Source organism: Coptis chinensis, chromosome 7, assembly GCF_015680905.1.
Source record: "Coptis chinensis isolate HL-2020 chromosome 7, ASM1568090v1, whole genome shotgun sequence".
NCBI lineage: Eukaryota > Viridiplantae > Streptophyta > Magnoliopsida > Ranunculales > Ranunculaceae > Coptis > Coptis chinensis.
The window spans coordinates 74,380,357-74,401,423 of record NC_141462.1 but is presented as its reverse complement, the minus strand read 5'-3'; the positions used below and the strand labels follow the sequence as shown (position 1 = coordinate 74,401,423).

General features: G+C 38.7%; 1 protein-coding gene and 1 long non-coding RNA gene across 2 annotated transcripts; both read left to right on the top strand.

Moving 5' to 3' along the window:
* Nucleotides 1–8,963: 8,963 nt before the first annotated feature.
* LOC147488838 (Pathogenesis-related thaumatin superfamily protein) lies at nucleotides 8,964–9,952 on the top strand. Its single transcript, XM_086571318.1, has one exon. It carries the CDS (start codon nucleotides 8,999–9,001, stop codon nucleotides 9,758–9,760), a length of 762 nt encoding a protein of 253 aa, XP_086427444.1. The 5' UTR covers nucleotides 8,964–8,998; the 3' UTR covers nucleotides 9,761–9,952.
* Nucleotides 9,953–14,801: 4,849 nt separating this feature from the next.
* LOC147488837 (uncharacterized) lies at nucleotides 14,802–20,089 on the top strand. Its single transcript, XR_015201759.1, has 3 exons — nucleotides 14,802–15,069; nucleotides 18,837–18,875; nucleotides 19,630–20,089. It is a non-coding gene; the product is annotated as an uncharacterized LOC147488837 (long non-coding RNA).
* Nucleotides 20,090–21,067: the final 978 nt, after the last annotated feature.

Genomic DNA, 21,067 nt, shown 5'->3' with positions numbered 1-21,067 from the left:
CAATGTGTTAATGCAGTAATTAAGTAAATAAAGATGAGAGAGTGAGAGAGACATGTACAAAAATGACGGTCTATATTTCTTGAAGGTGTGTGAGAGAGACGAGGTTCTACTATTGGTTGATTTATAACCTATTTGTGGTTTTGATTTAGTGACTATATATGAAATTGACGGCTAACATATGTTAAAAATTTGGAAAATAATCCAAAATTGGATCAGATTGGATTTTGAAAACACATCCAATTCTTATCCAAATATTTTTTGAAAAATTCGGGTATTGGAATTTTGGAAATCGAAACATAAATATCCTTGCAAAATTTGGAAAGATATTGGATCGGATTTTGAAAAAATTGGATTATCGGAAAAAAAAAATAAATAAAAATGGTACCCCTATGCGTGAGACATACAACCTTGTGGTTTGTTATTTGGGTCTAACAATATACAAGTATACTTCAAATCGGATCGGATCGGATTTTGAAAACACATCCAATTCCTATCCAATTATTTTTTGGAAAATTTGGATATCGGAATTTCATAAATGGGAACACAAATATCTTTTCAAAATTTGGAAAAATATCGGATCGGATTTTGAAAAAATCAGATTATCGGGAAAAAGTGACACCCCTATGTGTGAGACAGACAAAACTTGTTCTTCAAGTGTCCCTACTCTAGGGAAGTCATGGATGGGATTAAGATGTTGCTTAGTCTCTTATATATACTACAATTGTATATATGTTAATGCCAATAGGAAATGGTTCATCATCTTTAGATTGTGTGTGCAAAAGAAAGACCTTGCATATATATATTGGGCATTCATATGTGCTACGTTACATGAGATATGAACATAAAGAAATAGGAGAAGGTTTCAATCGGTTTAGCAGACTAGCTTAAGCAAAGGAACTGATCGATCTCATTATTCAGCAAACTAGAATCTATCTGTAGGCCAAAATTAAAGGCATTGCAAACACAAGAGAAACCAAGCAACTGCTACAAACACTTCGGCTTCAAGTGAAGTTCAATTCAAAGAGATCATCGAAGTCCCATGCTACGTACTGGATCAAACCTGATAAAGGAATTGCGAAGTTGAACACTGATATATGGAACTGTGAATTCTCGAGGTGCTAGTTCTGGAGGTATAATCCGAGACAACAATGGTGACACTTAATGGCATACATGGGAAGTAGTTTTAAAAAAACTCAGTCCTATTCCAAGAGCTAACTGCCATCCAGCAAGGGTTGTCTTTATGCATATTCAGCTTGGTATCTCAAAAGTTTCAGTGGCGTCTGATTCTTAAAGAGCAGTTCATGCTATAACAAAGATTGAAGTTCCTCCATGGCAAATGGTAGATATGGTAGTATCCATTTAGAGAATGGGTTTTGCTTTTGAGTTTATAGAATTTAAACATGTTTTTAGGGAAATCAATAGGCCATCAGATCACTTGGCATCATTGGCTGACCTTAGAGAGTTCATTCTAGATGATACTTGTATTACTTTCACTCCTCCATTGACTAAACGGTTACAGATTATTGTGAGGGAAGATATGGAGGGAAATATATATTTGAGGATTAATTAATACAAGTTAGGGGTTGGGCTAAAACCACAATTTATTGTTCAAAAATATAAGCTTATTGGTCATAGTTTCAGTTGCTCATTTTAGGAATGTCCTATGGTCTCTATTATCGAGTGCATGTTGTATTAGAGAATTGTTTCCCATCTAATAGCTATTAAATATGGATGTTGTGCAATATGATCTCTCATTACCAGGGAAAAGAAGTAATCAAGTTGTTGGCTAGCTTGAAGTTTCATTGCTCTGGGTATGATTTGAAATGAGAATTTGAGGCCCGACCGAATTCTGGATTAGGATTGGTACTTGAGACCAAGTATTCTACACTACTTTAGCAAATGTACATACAACCAAGGCCGGCTCTACCCTATAGCAAAATACCCACCGCTTAGGGCCCCGCAGCCCAAAAGGCCCCCAATATATTATTGCCTACAACCCACTGTTGTTTTATTAGCAAAAATAAAATAAAAATCCCGCTATTGTTTTTCATTTATTTTAATCCATTAGATAAACGATTTTACATTAGAAAATTGGAAACTAGAAAATCACGTTAAGCCCCTTCGTTTCTCTCGTGTATTCGTCTTCTCCAACAAAAAAAAAGGCACACCTTCATAACTAATTAAAGTTATTCATCATCCTATAACAAATAATCAAATATAAGGAATTGAAGCCAACACTTCAATATTTCTTTTGTTTTATTTGGGTTTTTTTATATTATTTTATTTGGTGTAGAATTCTGCTATTCTTCTCACTCTCGTGCAATTTTTTGTTAAATGATTGAAATTTCAAGTTTGTGAAAAGATTATTCAAGAAAAAAAAATGTTGGGATCAATTTTTATAATAATTGTTATCTTCTAAATTCTTTGTTAAATAAACTGATAGTTTGCATTAATGTGAAATAATGTAAATAAATTCATAAGATGTAACAATTTTATTAGTATATATTAATAGTGGAAGGCCCATATTCAAACTTTAGTTAGAGCCTAGCTAATTGCGTTGAGCCGCAGTACTGCATACAACCAGGGAGATTCAGAGAGCGAAGATTTTGCCAAAAAAAACTTTTTGAGTAATTTTTGAAAAAACACGCACGCCCTTCAACTCATGAAAAAGAGTGATCTCTACATAAATGTGAAAGCCCAAAGGGCATTTGGTCTAGTGGTATACTTGTATTATAGTATGATACTAGCTTATAGGGTATTAGAGCATCTTTAGGAGTGAAACCAAAAAAACACCAACCATCTTTAGGAGCAACATCAAATTTTCGACATCAAATGACGCGGTTTTGGATAAACCGTGCCATATAGCCCACACGATTTTCCCAAAACCGCGCCACTAAAGCCCATCTGACAGGCCCAAGCCCACGCGGTTTTTCAAAAACTGCGCGGTGTTTTCAACACCGAATGCTATTTCTATATAAAGATGACCAAAACCGCGCAGTTCAATCACTTTTAACTTTTCTCTCAATTATAAACCCTCTCCTTAGTGAAAAAAAAACAACAACAACCTACCTAAACTCTTGAAATTTTATATGGATTTTTTTCAACCTTTCGATGGTGATGACGATGTGTATTGGCAGTACACAAACGACATTGGCGATGGGGGAGAGGTACAAGAACCCGATGAAGTACAAGACGGTGGGGGAGAAGAAGTCGAAGATGTCGCGCCGACTGATAGACATCCCTATGTACTTGAGTATCAAATGAATGACTTCGATTGGCAATTTAATCCTGGTGAAGTACTTGATATGCAAGTTCTGTCTTCTACATGTGATACAAAACACGTGTCGAGTGTTGTGGCTAATTCTTAGGTAATTAATTAGTTTTGATTAAATATTTTGAATATTATGCATTGATTAGTTGAGTTGGACCAATTAATTATTTATCTTATATACATTATTTTTTTTTCATAATATCAGCAAGTTATTGACTATCGAGTTAGACCGGCTTTACTTGGTATTAAAAAGTGGTGGAAGGTTATTAAGAGTTTGGATGAGTTTGTACATATTAGAGATAGTATTCTGTGTACACCTTTGGGTCTTTTGGTTGATGTAGATTACGAAAAGGCTGATTGGGCAGTGGTCATAGCTTTAGTAGAAAGATGGTGGAATACAACTCATACATTTCATTTTTCTTGTGCAGAGTTAGGGTTCACACCACTAGACTTCACCATGATTTTTGGATTGAGTATCGGTATAGGCCAACTGATACCTTTTAATACAAATTATGATAATATAGATAATATGCTTATGAGTTTTCCTCGCTTGGATGCTAATGCTTATGATTCTTCTGGTATTAAGCTATCTCATATTAAGACTGCATATATGGAACCCTTCTTGGATCCTGATAAACATAATATATGCTGATGTGTATGTTAGGGCTTTTTTTATTTTTTTATTGGGCATGTTTTGTTTCCAAATGGTCATTCTACTACGACTTGGATATTATGTTTATGTTTCTGATTTGCATAATATGAGAGATTATGACCTTGGTAGCTCAGTATATGCCACATTGATATCGGCGTTAGATAAATCTTCACAGACATTCGGAAGTAGAAGTCCTAAGATTGCAGGTTCACAGGACTTTTAGAGATTTGATTTTATGAGTACTTTCGTTGTCTTTGTCCTAACATAGATATGATTGCTGATACTCTCCCTAGATTTGTTAGTTGGTCAGGGCCTCACTTGACTTATAACAGGGGCAAATTAGAAATAATGTATGTATGGCTCGTGCTTAGATTGATATTAGATAATTGTCATCTATTGAGTGGAGACCTTGGCGTTTGTCTACTGCCTTTGACGATCCAGTTGTGCAGCATGCTTGTGTGTTGTCACGTCACAGAGTTGTTTTTGCCGACGGGATCGTAAAGGCTTGGCACCGGGCGGCGGATGTTGGAGACAGATGACTAGACGTTATGGAGTTCCATGTGCTCCCATACCAGATGTTAGTGATGCTAAGTCGTGGAGTAGAACTCAAGTTCATGAAGTTCATGCCAGTTGTGGTCCTTGGCCAGATGCATTTTATTTTGTTGTTGAACAGACTGTTGATCAGTATTATAGATGATGGAACCGTGTCTCTATGGGTCTGTTGTTGCCCCCTGTTAGTCGGGCTAGCAACTTTGAGTTTGTGGGCATAGAAGGGATGAGATGTGAGCTACGTATTCCTCATCCACCACAGCCTGTTTACAATCCACAACCTCTGAATGCATATCATCCAACTCTTGTGTCTGCCAGTAATCCTCAGATGTTTGCCGTGTGTGGACTTGATGGGGATGCTACTTACATTTCCATTCTTGAGGTGCCTCGTGCTCGTTGCCATGACTTAGAGCCGTAGATTGATCAGTATACCACGGTGAGTTTAGTTATTTTATTTTTCTTATTCATTATATATATAATATGTACTCACAATGTATTTTCTTAGATTTTCAGGCTGAGGTTCGGGAAAGGTATGAGAACCAGATTTGTATGTTTGATGGGATGAGGACTGTCGTGTATCATTATAGCCAAGAAAGAGAAGAGGCATATTCTCAAACATATCAGCAATCCCAACGTGTGTATGACGAGACTCGAAAAATGTATGAGGATATTCAGTAGGTGTACACGCAACAACATCAGGGATATGAGGAACTTCAGGCTGAAGTAGTTAATATTTGTGCAGACAGAGAATATCTTGGTTCTCAGGTTAGGAACTTAGAGGAGCAGCTTCGGAATATCCAAATAGAGAGAGGAAATACATCGAGTGGTAAGGGGCGTAAGAAGAAAGCTAAATAAATTTTATGTAATATGATAGGTTTTTGATCATTTTGGATATTAGATCATAATCATAGATTTTGGATTGCACAATTCTTAATTTTTTTAATTTTTTATTTCTTAAATTTCTTAGATTTTGTATTACAATTCTTAATTTCTTCAATTGCACAATTCTTAATTTCTTGACTTCTATGCATAGTTTCTAATTTTTAAAAAATGCACGCGGTGTTGGCAAAACTGCACCAATAGAAGCCCAAGCCTAGGCGGTGTTGGCAAAACCGCGCCATAGAAGCCCACTTAGCAACCCAAGCCTATGCGGTGTTGGAAAAACCGCGTGAGAGATTTGATACAGCACCAAAGCTGGAACCAAATTTTGGCCGATTTGGTGTTTGGTTTGGTGTTTTTTTTTTTTTTTTTTGTGTTTTCATCAACATGTGACTCTCCTGAAGATGAAAAAACACTAAATTATTGGAAATTTGGTGTTTGATGCTAAAAAAGTATCACTCTTAAAGATGCTCTTAGGGTGCGTCTGGTCCGAATCCGAGCTCAACTCTCGGAGTGCCTCCATATTTTAATTTTGTTTTACTGTTTCACTTTTTGGATAATTTATTAGATCAAACTCAGCTGAACCACTAGTCCACTATGCTCGCAATGTTCACATACAAAGCCAATAGAAGGCACGAAGTAACGACTAATCAAATCAACTCGAACCATATTCTAATCTTGTTTAGGATAGGCGAAACCCGAGTTGGTAGGTGGTCTCACAGTTCTCACAGTTCCGGTCCGGTTCCGATCTAATAATCAAATCATTGTTTATTTTGTTGTTCAGTCTTTACCTCGTTTCTGGCGTTTCTTATCCAATGGGTATCGTTTTTAATCTTTCTTTCTTATCCCGACATGTTTGTCTTGCTGTTCAGTCTTTTACACTCTTTTTCAGTTTTTGGCTTTTACCTTTCTGCGTGTCTTCACATGAAGTAAAGCAAACTATGGCAGATTTTCAGATATGCATAAATATAATGGACTATATATATAGTGCAGTTTTTTTTCTTAACTGGAAGTAGGGCTGATAATTTGGCCGGCTCTCAACCTCCCTCGACCCGGGATTCAAAAGGGGGCCTTCACATATTTGAGGGGCGGGCCGGCTTAAGTTATGAAGTATGAGCCTGGCCCTATAAATGATAGGTTAGGGCCTAGATTCTAAAGCATGAGTTCCGCCCTCATTAAGCCCTTACCAGTCTTCATACGTTTTCTTGTTATTTTACATTATATTTATATATTATATTTTAATTATCTAAGTTATATCAAAAAAAAATTTCACTAAATTAGTTTTTAATAAAGAATAGATTAGAACATAACATATGCGTTTTTTTTGTAATTAATTAAATAATAGATATATAAGTCATACGTAAAAACAAATCCAACCTAACAACATAGTTAAGTATGAAAAAAAAAAAATATAGATGTTTTAAGAGTATCTTCTACCATTTCTATTTCTCTTTTTTTAAAATGTATAAGAATTAGTTTTGTATATACTTAGTCAAAATTGATATAAATAATCAAAGCACGATAAAAATAACTTAAAAATCACCAAAAAAATTAAGTAAACTAGTCAAGTATAATTCGACGCCGCCCTCATTTGGCCCTCAAAAATGAGAGTCGAGAGGCAGGTTAAAGACTTGAGTTTTCATGTCATTATCTTATTCGACCTGGCTCTCAATACAACTCAATCATGGGGGCTTTTATGGTTTGAGGGTCGGGTTAATTAGTCTGGCTTGACCCTTTTAGCACCCCTAATTGGAAGTCTTCACCCCGTGCACAATTGGGCCACCAGAGACCTCATTCATCCACTAGTTTGAAAATTAAGGCTATGTTTGATTGCCCTATTTGCCATGACAAATGTCACACTATGTATTTGTTTGCCACGGTTTGATGCGTTTTTTGACAATTGGTAAATATTTTTTGGATTTACCACATGTGATTTGCTATGATTTTGATGGCAAAATTTACTCTTGAAGGAATAATGTAAATTTTGCCATGACCACAAAAATAAGTGGATTTGCCACCAACAAAAAAAGAGCCCGGTATCATCTGTCTAGACTGTAGACAAAACAAAAAAAAAAAAAAAAAATGAAAACCACACTTCCATTTCCACAAATCATGGCAAATAATATTTGACACATTATCATCAAACAGCAGGAAATTTAAATTTGTCATAAATTATTTGCAATTGTCACATGACAAATTTGCCATTGACAAATGGTAACAAAATTCGCTTTACCACATATTCAATCAAACTCAATCAAACGTATCCTAAATCTTGAACACGTAACTATACGCTAAAACTCAACAAAAATAAAAGGACCCTCTCCATCTACGACCGCGGATATGTCCACAATGTATATAAGAAAATCAAGTTATCCTTTCATATGAATCCATTCCACCAATTTGTACCCTTTCCCAGTTTGAAAAATTAAAATATTGATATGATACTAGCTATATTCACTTCCACGTAGGCTCAATTTCCCTTATTTTCCACCGTTTTGGTGAAAAACAAGGTGAGGTTGCCCAATGCAAATGTGACTATTATTCTCGGACGAGATGTTTGATTCTCGTATAAATGTAAAAATCGAAAAAATGTGCTGGACGGAATGAAACATCCCGTCTGAAGTTAAAAAAAGAAACCGAAAAAAGTAAAAAAAACGCAAGACGGAATGAAACATTCCGTCCGAAAAAAAAACCAAATTTTTTAAAAACACACGAGACGGAATAAAACATCCCGTCCGAAGTTGGGAACTACTATCTCGGTCGCAAGTTTTACTCTCGTTTTGACTTGGTGAATAAGTCACTCCCATAGTCACCCTTGCATTAGAGCATTTGCAATGCAGGTGAATAAAGGGGGTTTGTGACTATAGTCACCAGTTTTGTTGGAAAATGACTGTGTAATGCAGAGGTGAAAAACTTGTGACTTTAGTTCCCAATTGATTTCAAGGTGAAACCTTTCACCGAGATAGTGGCTGACTTGTTAACTTCGGACGGGATGTTGGATTCCGTCTCGTGTGTTTTTTTCGATTTTTTTTTTCAGACGGAAGTCTCGTGTATTTTTTCGATTTTTTTTAACTTCAGACAAAATACCGAACGGGATGTTACATTCTGTCTGGATTTTTTTTAACTTCAGACAAAATACCGAACGGGATGTTACATTCTGTCTGGATCAAAAAGCCTCCAGACGGAATCTAATATCCCGTCCGAGATATTTTATTCACTTTTGCATTACACAACTTCCATTATTTTTTACCAAAATGGTAAAAAGAAAGTGAATAAATGCTGAGGTGGCGGTGATAAGGAGAGATTATTTTCACTTGCATTGGAAATGCTCTTAGGCAAGAGTTTTTTTAACATTTGGAGGTGAAAATTCTCAATTCGTATTGACTTGTATTGGGAATACTCTTAAATATCAAGAATTTGGCCCAAAAGCCATAAAAGAACAAAATGTTAAAACAACAAGAACAAGGCTATTTACGTCCTTTTCAAAATCACGTTATCTTATCAACGTGAAGATTCGCTCCTAAGTAAAACGTGTCCATGTGATCGATCAGCACTTGTGAACAAAACTTTCATCCTCTGTATCCCTCTATAAATAATACCACCCCCCAGTCTGCACTTCTCAACTCATTCCTATCCTCAAAGCACCCATGGCTTCTTCATCATCTCCTTTCTCTGTATCCTTCATACTCATCTCCTTTCTCTGTATCCTTCATACTCAAGCTACCAACCCTGGTATGATCTTTACACTAGTTAACAATTGTCCCTTCACAGTTTGGCCAGCTATCCAGTCCAACGCAGGCCATGATGTTCTTGAAAAAGGAGGCTTTGCACTAAACTCTCTAACTCACAAAACTTTCCCTGCTCCAGCCCATCACTGGTCGGGCCGTATGTGGGCCCGAACTGGGTGCACTCACACTAACGGCCGCTTCACATGTGCAACTGGTGATTGTGGTGGTCGTATAGAATGCAATGGTGCAGGTGGTGCAACACCAGCCACCTTGGCCCAATTTAGCATTCACCATGGACAAAATGACCAGTCATCTTACGCCGTTAGTCTTGTTGACGGTTATAACGTGCCAATGACGGTAACCCCACACGAAGGAAAAGGTGTATGTCCAGTTGTTGGATGCAGGGCTGATTTGATAGCCACATGTCCATCAACTTTGCAACACAGGGTACCAGCAGCTCATGGACCTGTTGTAGCGTGCAAGAGTGCTTGTGAAGCTTTCTCTACGGACGAGTTTTGCTGTAGGGGTCATTTCAATAGTCCTAACACTTGCAAACCATCTAGTTACTCCCAGTTTTTTAAGCACGCTTGTCCTGCCACGTTTACATTTGCTCATGATAGTCCTTCTCTCACGCACGAGTGCTCTTCCCCTCATGAGCTCAAAATTATCTTCTGTCACTAATATTTAGGTCTAAGAGCGAGCTTTTTCGTTGTTGTTTGTTTTCTAAGTTTAATGTTGGAACTTGAAGTATGAACTATGAACTGCTATGTAACTTGGAATCAAGGATAATGTTTAGTTACTGATCTTACTACTATGTTACTTTTCGGACTTCTGGTGCACACGGACATTGTGGGTGTAACGTTTCAGACTGCACCGTATCCTACTGTTACCGTGTTAGGTCCATTATTTTGTTTTATTGGTGGCAGGGAATATGTTGTACGCGTGGGAAAACGTGAGCCTAGCCGGTGCAGACTGCACATCTCACATGCATGGCATTTCATTTTCAGTAAAAATAATACAGTAGAAAGTGAATAATGATAATGTCTGGTAATCGTAATCCTATGCTAGCTTCAAGGAGAATACATCTTTAACAGAGAAAAAGACATTCATTAACCAAAAAAGCTGAGAAAAGGACATTGATATTTGTGAAGCCTACATACATTATTTCGAAATTTGAATCGGGCCTGTCCCCCGGCCCATGGGTTAGAAGCTCACCAAAACCTTCCGAATTTAAGAGCCCGCTCAAGCTTTTTGTGAAGGGCCTATAGTTTGAAGTTTGAACTTTGAAGTATCAAGCGCACCCGTAGCATGCCCGCAACTAACGATGACTTCATAGTTTGAGGCCCAGCCTGGTCTATTTGACACTAGTAGTCAGTAGGTAGTAAGCTAACAATCTAAATTCTAAAGCACAGTTCATATATGCCTGGGAAAAAGATGAAGAGGTTCGACCTTTTTATCTTTTTATTCCTTCTTTTTGGTATTCCATCGCCAGTTTTCCGTATTTTGCTTTTGTTTTCTTTTTTTTAGGAGGGACAAATCAGTAAAATTGAAATTTTTGAGAATCTTAACTTCTCTTTTTTTCGTGGAACTGGTGATACGTGTGTGGTTAGTAATTTGCTTAGAGCTCACCTCAGGCCTTGAAGGGCTCCGAGCGAAGTAATAGCCACACATATCACTAATTACAAAAAAAAAAAAAAAAGGGAAGCTATAGCTCGCACAAGATTCTCAAAAGTTCTGATTTTGCATGTTTGATTGCTTGTCCCTCCTCCTAGCTAAAAAGGAAAAAAAAATACGAAATAATTAAAGAAACGTACGTGCATTCATTACTTGTGGCGCTATCTCTTATTAGGGTTAGGGTTTGGTTGATCCTACATCATATTTGATAACAAAATATGCATTGTTACTATGTCAAGCAAATAAGGAACAACCGAACAACCTTTTGAAAAATGACGCTATTGCTTACTGGAAATTCTATTGGAAATCCGCAACAAAGTAGGATCGTTGTTTCTCATTCAAATACTAACTTTGAACTTTGACAAGCTTTGGATATATGCATGTTTCACCTAAATTGGGAAGTGTTTTTTATGAGAGAGAAGTGTTCATTTTTTGGAGAAGATAACTAGGAAATATGCCTGGGAAAAAGAAAGGGTGGCGCTTGCTAAGTACTCTGACCTTGTCAAAGATGAAGAAGCAGATATAAAGCAACAAAGCAATGAGGAGTGGATGCTGGGGGGTGACAAATGTATAGTATATTTCTTCAATGCCATCAAAGAAAGGAAAGTCAGAGGGGGGATTTGGAGTATACAGAATGAGCAAGATGTCGCAAAGAGGGCCGGGCAATGCTGAGGTTTCTGAGATCATAGTGCAGTATTACAAGACTCTTCTTGGAGATTGTTCTGGACCAATCAGTGATAGTAACTTCTATAACTCATTGAAAGTTAAAGGAGTGATTCATAATGAACAGAAGGAGGAACTAGAAGCGACCATTTCAAGAAGAGATCAAAGCCGCCTTTTGAGATGAAGGATAATTCGCGCCCCGTGACCGGATGGATTTAATTCATTCTTTTTCAAAAGTTGTTGGGAGACAGTAGGTAAGGATTTTATTAAAGCTATTCGAAATGCTTTCCATACAGGCAACATGCCTAGAGGAATAAACTCCACCTTTCTCTGTCTAATCCCCAAGACTTTGAATCCCTCTAAGGTAGAGGACTTCAGACCCATTGCCCTCTGTAACACGATCTATAAATGTGTATCCAAAGTGATTACAAATAGGCTCATGAAGGTGATAGATTATCTGGTCTTTTCTAACCAATCTGCCTTTATCCCTGGTAGAATGATCCAAGATAATATCCTGCTATCTCATGAATTGCTCCGAGGTTACGACAGGAAATATGGCACTCCGAGATGTTCCATAAAGCTTGATATCAAAAAGCGAATGACACAAATGAGAGTCGATGCGATTAGAGCCATGCTTAACACATTCCACATTCCAGCTTCTATGCAGAAATGGATAGAGATGTGCATTTCTACTCCAACTTTCTCTGTGTTAATTAATGGTGCTCCAGAAGGTTTTTTTCAAAGCAACAGAGGTCTGAGACAAGGAGATCCTCTATCTCCGTACATCTTTGTTATGGTGATGGAAATCCTGACATGCATTCTGAAGGAGAGATTGGAGCCAAAGATGATCAAATATCACTCCAGATGCCGAAAAAGCCAATTGTCACATCTTGCATTTGCCGATGATGTATTGATTTTCTGCAGGGGTGACATGGATTCCATCGCAGCTTTAAGAGATGGGTTGAATGAGTTTGGTATGGCCACTGGTTTACAGATCAACTCGAATAAAACCTCGTTGTTAACCGGAGCAGTGACTCAACAAGATGGAATAGCTTTAGCTCAAATTCTGGGGGTACAGCTAATCAAACCCCCAGTGAGGTACTTTGGGGTTACCTCTCATTTCGCAAGATTGGGTATTAGAGAATGCCAACCGCCATAGAAAAGGTCACGGCCCTTGAATCACTAATTGGAAGTCAAGATTTCTGTCACATGCCGGGAGACTTCAACTTATTCACTCGGTGCTGATGGCCTTTCACACATACTGGTCAAGAACTTTCATACTCCCCAAAACATGTTTAGAGAGTGTTGAAAGAATTTGTGCTCAGTTTCTTTGGAGGGGTGCGACTATGAAAAGGACTATTCATCAAGCTAGCTCCAAAGATAAATCAAAAAACTCAAGGATGAAGGAGGACTAGGTATTATGAACCTACAATGTTGGAATCGAGGAGCTTATTGTGGGCTGGTACATAAGATAGCTTCGAGGGATAATATTGTGTGGGTTTAGTGGACTTGGCAACAACACATCAAGGACAATTACTTTTGGACTATGAAAGTTCCAAAAGACTGCTCCTGGACATGGCGACATGTGCTTCAAGCGAGGAATGATGCCAGAAAACTGATCACATACAGTATCGCAAATGGTGAGAATACATTGCTGTGGCATGACTTATGGTGTGGGAACTCTCCTCTGCTGGAAAATCCCTTAGCTGTAGCTGAATGGCAGTTTCCACTTGATACCAAAGTCAGCCATATCATTGAGAATGGAGGTTAGGCGGATCACGGTGCACAACATTGCAATGCATAACCGAAAGAACTAATCTTTGGGGTGTGCATAAACAGGAATCTTGATCAAGATAGGGTCATTTGGACGCCACACCAGTCAGGCCGGTTTACTTCTAATAGCGCGTACATGGCCCTAAGATCAGTTTCTCCTAAGGTGAAATGGAGCAAAGTTGTTTGGGGAAAATGGGTGATTCCCAAGCACTTATTCACTTGCTGGCAACTCTTTTCGAATAGCTTGTCCACACAAGATCGGCTGATACAAAAGAAAATCCTCACCCAATCATCATGCTGCTTATGCAATCGAAGTAGGGAATTCTCGAAGCACCTCTTTTTTGAATGTGAGTATTCCAAGGAACTGTTCCGCAGAATCAAAAGGCTGATCGGTGTCACAACTGATGATAGGAATTCAAATTGTGAATGGTCATCGATTATCGGAATATGTCAAAGATCGGGACCTGTGGCTGAAGTATACAAGGTATACATCTGTGCTGGGGTTGATGCGATTTGGAAGGAGAGGAATTCGAGACGCTTTCAAAACTCTAAAAGATCAGTGACAGTGGTTTTCGGAAAGCTATGCAGAGATTTGAAAAGCTATTTGCAGGTCACCCTTCGAGATCTGATTGGTTCTCCTGACTTAAGGAGGATTATCGCAAGTATTGGCATACAGGTACAAATTACAGAGCCAGTCCAAAAATCTTATTCATGGAAGTGTCCAGAAGAAGGAAAGTTTAAACTAAATGCGGATGGATCAGTGGCTGCAAAAGGGTGTGGACATGGAGGCATCATTCGAGATGCGTATGGTAATGTGGTTTCTGCCTATATTGGGAGCGGTGGACCAGAATCAGTAATACATCAGGAGATCAAGGCAATTGAAGTGGGGCTAGCTCAATGCGCTAGATTGCAGCTCAAACAAGTCCAAGTTGAATCTGATTCCAAGAGAGCAATACAAATTATCAACAAGCTGGAGAAGCCACCTTGGTATTATGAAGATGTTGTCAAAGCTATACAGAAACATATGTCTGCTTTTGAAGATGTGGCTTTTCATCATATTTTTAGGGAGTGTAATAGAGCAGCGGATTATCTTGCGGGTTTATATCAAAAGAAGTGTAACTTTTGTATTTTTTTAAGTCCTCCACTAGATTCTCATTTGAGTATTATAGTGGAGGAAGATGCTGCTGGAAAATTGTACAACAGAGTATAAGGTTTTTAATACCCCAACCCTAGTTTATTCTCGGAAAAAAAAAATATGCTTGGGAAAAAGATGAAGAGGTTCGACCTTTTTATCTTTTTGTTCTAATTCTTTTTTGTATTCCATCGCGGTTTTCTTTTTTTGCTTTTGTTTTCTTTTTTTTAGGAGGGACAAATTAGTCAAACCGAATTTTTTTGAGAATCTTAACTTCTTTTATTTTATGGAACTGGTGATACGTGTGTGTGTGGCTGGTAATTCACTTGGAGCTCTTGGAAGCATAGTACAAAATATCGCGATATATTGCGATATATATCGAGATTTCAGAGAAGGGTAAATAAATATCGCGATATCAATTTGGATAAAAACCAGTGTAAATATCGACGATTTTTGTTGATATTTTGCTATATTTCCACGATATGTGTGATTTATACGATATTTTCGGAGAGAATTGGGTGATTGCAAACTGACGAAGAAGAAGAAGAAGAAAAGGGCTGGTGATTGCAAACCGACAAAGAAAAAAAAAAAAGGCTACTCCTACCCTCTCCCACGCGAGCTACTCTATCTCCCACGCGAGCTTTTGATGGCTATAAGCTCATTCTTCTCCACTCTTGGTCTCTCGCACACCTCTCAAACTCAAAGATATTTTAGCACTTGTGAAAATTCAATTGCAGAGCTCAATAAGGTAAGCTTTCTTGTCCCCTCCCATCCATGATTATTTGCCCTCTTGATAGGTTTGAAGTAGATCGGTGGATCACTAGGAGCTCTTCTATCCACTGAATGTTCTTTGCTTTTCTTTTTTGTCAGTTTTCCTGTTGATGGGATGAAATGAAGTCTTCCGTCTATAATTAGTTCATTAAACCCAAAACAGGAAAGGGATTAGGACCCTTGTTGTCTATGATTTTCTATGTTTGTTGCTTGATATGTATATGATAGTGTGATTGTTTGTAACTACGAAACACTAGTAATATCTGTTGACTTTCATGCTGCATTTTCCACCCCACTATAGAATGGGACGGTGCATTAGAGAACTGGTTTTAGAGGCTATTACATAGCCACCTTATCCTTGTTAATTTGTGCGAGTCCTGCCCTTATTTGTTGTAACATATGTACCACTGTTTTGGTGAAATGTCCCAATCAATTAGATTTTTGATTTGCAACTTTTTATTCAGTCACTTCTATGTAACATCTGAGCAGATAGTTACCTTAAACCCATCCAAGGGTGTCAATGTAACAATATAAGTTGATGTGTCACCCCCCACATTAGTCACCGTCTTTCGAAATTTCACAATTTTAGTATCTGAGGATGTAACATTTTCATTGAAGAAGGCAATGAGTTATTACTTAGGCTGCTAAATATGCAAGCGTAGTCAAAGGTCATGTACAACAAGGTGTGCATATTACCAACAAAGCTGCTCTCCGATCGACCGGCAAAGAAGAGATGCATCGGAATTGATTGAAAGGCATTATTTGTGCATGCGTAACATGACTTCGCTTCGTGCTCGGTGGCTATACGCTTTCAGTTTGCAATGCTATTGGTATGTGGTACGCGAGCCAACCGTAAGAGCTAAATCAATGAATGGGATAGAGTCCGATCCGACTCTAAACTAATAGGCCTTGGTTAGAGAGACATCCAAAGGCTTTGAACCGAGCCTAATTTGGAACCGCTAACGATCGTCCCAGAAAGGAGCTTCAGCTATGCCAAGAGAGGATTGCTTTGATTCGGCAGGTTCCCTTTTCCCTTCCTTAACAGCGCCTTCAAAGAAGACCTTCCGCTTCCGTTGGACATTTTGTGGCAGGAATACGAGAATCTGTACTAGGCGATCAAGAAGTTCAAGGCATATCACCGTCGGTCTTGTTTATCGAAATCAGATCAAGATGATATAGGAGCATACCATAATTAGGATAAAAAGTACGCCTAAGCGATTAATCGCTTCCTCTTCCTATGGTCGAGTGAGCTTACGCTTCCTCAATCTCTGCTTTGCCTACTTCTTTCCCCTTCCTTCCTTACTGGTGGAACTGTTAGACTCGCATCGGCTTATTCTGTTATCAATGGTATTAGGCGGCATGCTTGTATCTACGTTAATTGTTGTTGTATATTTGTGTATAGTAGGGGTCCCTATAAATAGAGATGCATGATTTTTTTTGATTTTTTGTCTTTCTCATTTGTATATGAAGCTGGAGAAAGAACTGCCTCGCTGAAGAAGCTCTTGTTGGCCAGATTCAAGCAAAAATACAGGTTCCTAGAAGTGAGTCTACTTCAATATGACTGGATTTATGTTTTCGTATTATTTTAAACCGTGTTATTGTTGTTCAACCATATAGCATTTCATTGAAGTGAGAATGTTATGTATGTCTTTTTTGGTAGACACCATTTGATGTGATAAATCCTTGAGAAAAATAGTTTTTGAACTCTTAAGAACATGCGCTTGTAAAACAGTTAACAAAAATGCATACATTCACTCTAACAATATATGCATATTGGTGATGTTACTGGATATGGAGTATGTATGCGCTTCAGCATTATCTATTTTACATCTATTTCAACTTTCAACATGTTTTATATATCTTCTACCATTTCGCCGATTCCTTGAATATTCCTCAAATTTTATCCCTAAGTGCTTAATACCAAACCTTCTCCTATGCCACTAGCCACCATAGCAGTCTAGTTTCTGGTTTTGCAAGACATGGTAGTAATCTCTGTGACTTGCGACGATAATATTCTGCATGTTTTTTTTTTTCTTTTCCCTATCATGTTAACAGAAAGTATTGTATATCGGATTTTGTAAAGGATGGTGGCGAACCGTGACCAGGAGGAGAGGAAAAGGATGGTGAAAGAACGTAGTGATCGCGGGGCATCTAGTTCGTGAAAGCGCCCCCAAGTGAAAATTTGTGAGGTCATCGAAGCGGACTGGAGGGGACGCGGAGTTGTCGAGGATTATGATTTTTGCTCGCCGAACTGCCGCGAAAGGAGGGGTTGGTACTCCTGGGCCCGCTCCTTGGGGAATAGGAGGGAGTGGTCTCCGCTTGAGCCGGAGGAGGTGGAGTTTGTTCCCCGGAAGTTTAGCTGGCGAAGGCGGTGCCTCTCGAGGAGAGGGCGCCAAGGTGGCCAAGGTCGCAGAATATATTGTTGCAAACTTCACCGAGGCCCGGGGGGAAAAAAGCGGGAGAAACATCAAGCCGGACTAAACTTGAGGATGCCCGCCTTGGAGGGAGTGGATGCGTGCACGGTTTTGGAATGGACACTTCTTTGAAAGGGGAAGGTTCTTTGCTTTTACCAAGGGAGGAGGCGGAAAGAAGCGTAACACCATAATCTCTGTGACGAACCGGATCGCCGCCTGGTTCTACGTTGATGAGCGGTCCGGGGCGAAAGTGCTCTATGAAGAAAACGGATCGCAGCTTCAAAGGTGGCCCCGATCGCGAAGCCGTGTCCCGGGCGTTTCGATCTTGGATGGGGACAGGAGGGAGATGGACACCAAGAGCTTAAGGCAGAATCTAAGAGCGATGGATCTAGCTCAATGCTTGGTAAGCTTTGATGTTCGTGGAGGTGTTAATTTATTTTTTGATGAGCGATCCGAACTTAGATGTTATATGTTATTATGCGGTATGTTGTGGACGGATATCAAAAGTTGAAGCAGAGATAGCACGATCGCCGAGTTGGAGAGTGGCGAAATGGAGAAGGTGAAGGACGAGTTGGCGAATCTCCGGGCTGTCCAGAGATGGAGAAGAGGGAGGTGGAGGAACGTCGAAGAAGAGTAATGATGAGGCGTTGGAGAGGATGACATTGCCGGTGCAAACACCAAAATCAAGGAGGAGCCGGCTGCCAGAATCGAGTATGCCAAGAAATGCAAGGTCGTTGCCAAGGAAGCACAGGATGCATACAACGCGCTCAACAAATATGAGGACCTAGAAACGACCTACCTTCTATTGAAGTGGAATCGAGAACGGGGCGCCCTAGGTACACCAGAGGAGGAAGTACTTGGGAATGCTGGCGATGTTCCGGCCCACCAAATTGTCGTTCTTGGATATATGTATCGATCCACGAGTGTGTGTAGAAGTGACTATCGTGGTTAGCGGGCTAAGGATATTTGTCTGCAATGTTATAAATAAAATATGATGATATAGTTAAGTTATGAATGTCTTAAGTGTTAGTTATATTCGCTTGATTGAATTGTGATTTGCAAGAGGGTAGACCCTACTAACTCTTTGTGCAGGGCGCGTGTCTACCCTATGAAAAACTAACTTGGGTAAAGGTAAAAGAAAAGTTAAATATAGTTATTTTGTATAATCGCGTATATGATACTTTGATTATTTTGTTAAGGGGAATAAGGAACTACGATGCCTATGAGGGAGGAACTACCTGCCTTATCCCTAAATCACTTACATCAGCTTTATGCTTACCCCCTCGTAATATGTTTTTTGCATGGGGGTGCGTTCTGTGTTGGAACACAGATGGAGAACAGCAGTGGGAGACCTAATCGCGGCTAGAAGGTATTGTATTTGATCAATTTTATTTGTTTTATGATGAAGTTGTATCATATTTGAGCTCTTTTGTTTTGAAAGATGGGTTTTGATGTATAAGTAGTGTGGAGGACGTGATGTATATTGTTGAGGTTGTTATGATAACGTAGAGATGTATATATGTTAGTTTGTATTGTATAAGACCTATATTAGGGTTTCTTGGATTTGTTTGTATATAAATTGTTTTCTTTTGATTTGAGGGTTGGTTATTTGACTTAACTGGCACTAGTCGAGATGGTTAAGTAGCCGGTTCTACGAATCAGTATATCTTTTAGTATGTGGGTGTAGTTTTATTGGATTTCCAAGTTATGACAGGATTTAAGTTTATGAAATGTTGAAAATACAGAGGAAATTCTGCCGAAATTTTTGTAGGATTTTTTTGATTCGAGGATTGGTTACTTGACTTAACTGGCACTAGTCGAGATGGTTAAGTAGCCGGTTCTGCGAATCAGTATTTCTTTTAGTAGTTGGGTGTAGTTTTATTGGATTTGAAGGTTATGACAGGATTTAAATTTATGAAATGTCGAAAATACAGAGGAAACTCTGCCGAAATTTTTGTAGGATTTTTCTGTCTCTGTGTAGTTTAGGTTTTGCTTAGTTGGTCTATATCACGTCCTGAGTTTTGTAATAATTAAAGATGCCACGTGTCTTTGGTATTCAGTGACTGTTTTATTGTTATCTTCATTCTCTTATCTCTTATCTCTTATATCTCTGGAAATGCTAGGGCTAGTTGTTCTTGTGTGCGCGCATCTGTGCTGAAGATTCATATGTGAAGGAATCATCATAAGAAAAGATGATGAAATTAGTCTCAACAGAAAAGATGATGAAATCGGTCTCAGCAGAAAACGTCTTTGAAATCAATGAGAGTTATATTGATAAAAGCATGGGAATAATGATGGTCAATGGTCCGAACGAGACGATGGGTAAGGTTCTAGAGTTTTTGCAAGAGGCAAAGGATCATGATCATAGAAAAGGAGAGGATCTTCTTGATTCAGTGTTGTTTGTTGGGAAGTACTTGGCGGAATCACCCTTTGCCTGCATGCTAAAGGCTCTGGATCTTCTCGAGTACCTTCTTTCCATCAAGGGTGAGGACGAACCAAGACCATTCTATTATGTTTTATTTATGCTTCTCCTATTGTCCCAAATAACAACCTCCATTGAAGGATGTAAAATCCTGGTTTCAACCAAAGGGCTGCAATATATTGTAGATTGCCCGATCAAGATGATGGATGCGGTTTATGGCGCATGGGGAGGATACTAGTGGGAGCATAGTTTTGGCAAGTGATGTAATTGAACACGCCATATTGACAACCCGATGAAGTGGATTGAGTTGTGTTGGTCGCCTCTCAAGACGGCGTTAGAGTGTTGGATAGACTCTATAGGCGAGGCATCTATGGACATCGTGGTTACAGCCTTCACGCCTCTCATCATGGATTCAATCACAAAAAGATCTAATAGATCGCTTATATGATTAAACGCCGGTGTAAGTGCAACAAGTATTGTAATATGTAGAAAAAATTCAAGATTCATTGTTAAAGAATGAAAAGTCAATGTAATATGTAGGAATTAGAGGTGTATTTTTGAGTATTAAAGAGTAATTTATATTAAAAGTATGACTGTGAGGGAATAATATATTTAATTATATATATTATGCACGTGTCCAACACAAATCAGGAAAACTCATGGAAGATCGTTATAACATAACACCTTGTCTAGAACGAGGTGATAACCTCCAGGACTCATGATAGATTGTTACAACATAACACCTCGTCCGAATCGGTGACAACAACTCGCACATGCACGCAACGAGCAGTAACGCTCAACGTAGCTGTGTTAGTTAAAGTCGTAGCATCAGCCGCGCTTATAAATACACTGTCTAAAAGCTCATTTATTCTCATCAAGACAGGGACTTGAGCTGACAGAGGAAAGGGGGGAACAATGTCTGACTTGATTCAAGTTCATTACAAAATCTTGATATGTAGGCAGCTCGTCCCAAAGCGAGCTCAGTCAAAACTCGACCCATCACAATCTTCTCCATTATTCACACTTGTAAGGACTGATCAAATTCAACCTTTATAATGACCACATTCAAAGAAAATATATATATTTATCGATATTTGTCGATATTTGTGGATATTTATCGATATTTGTCGATATATCGT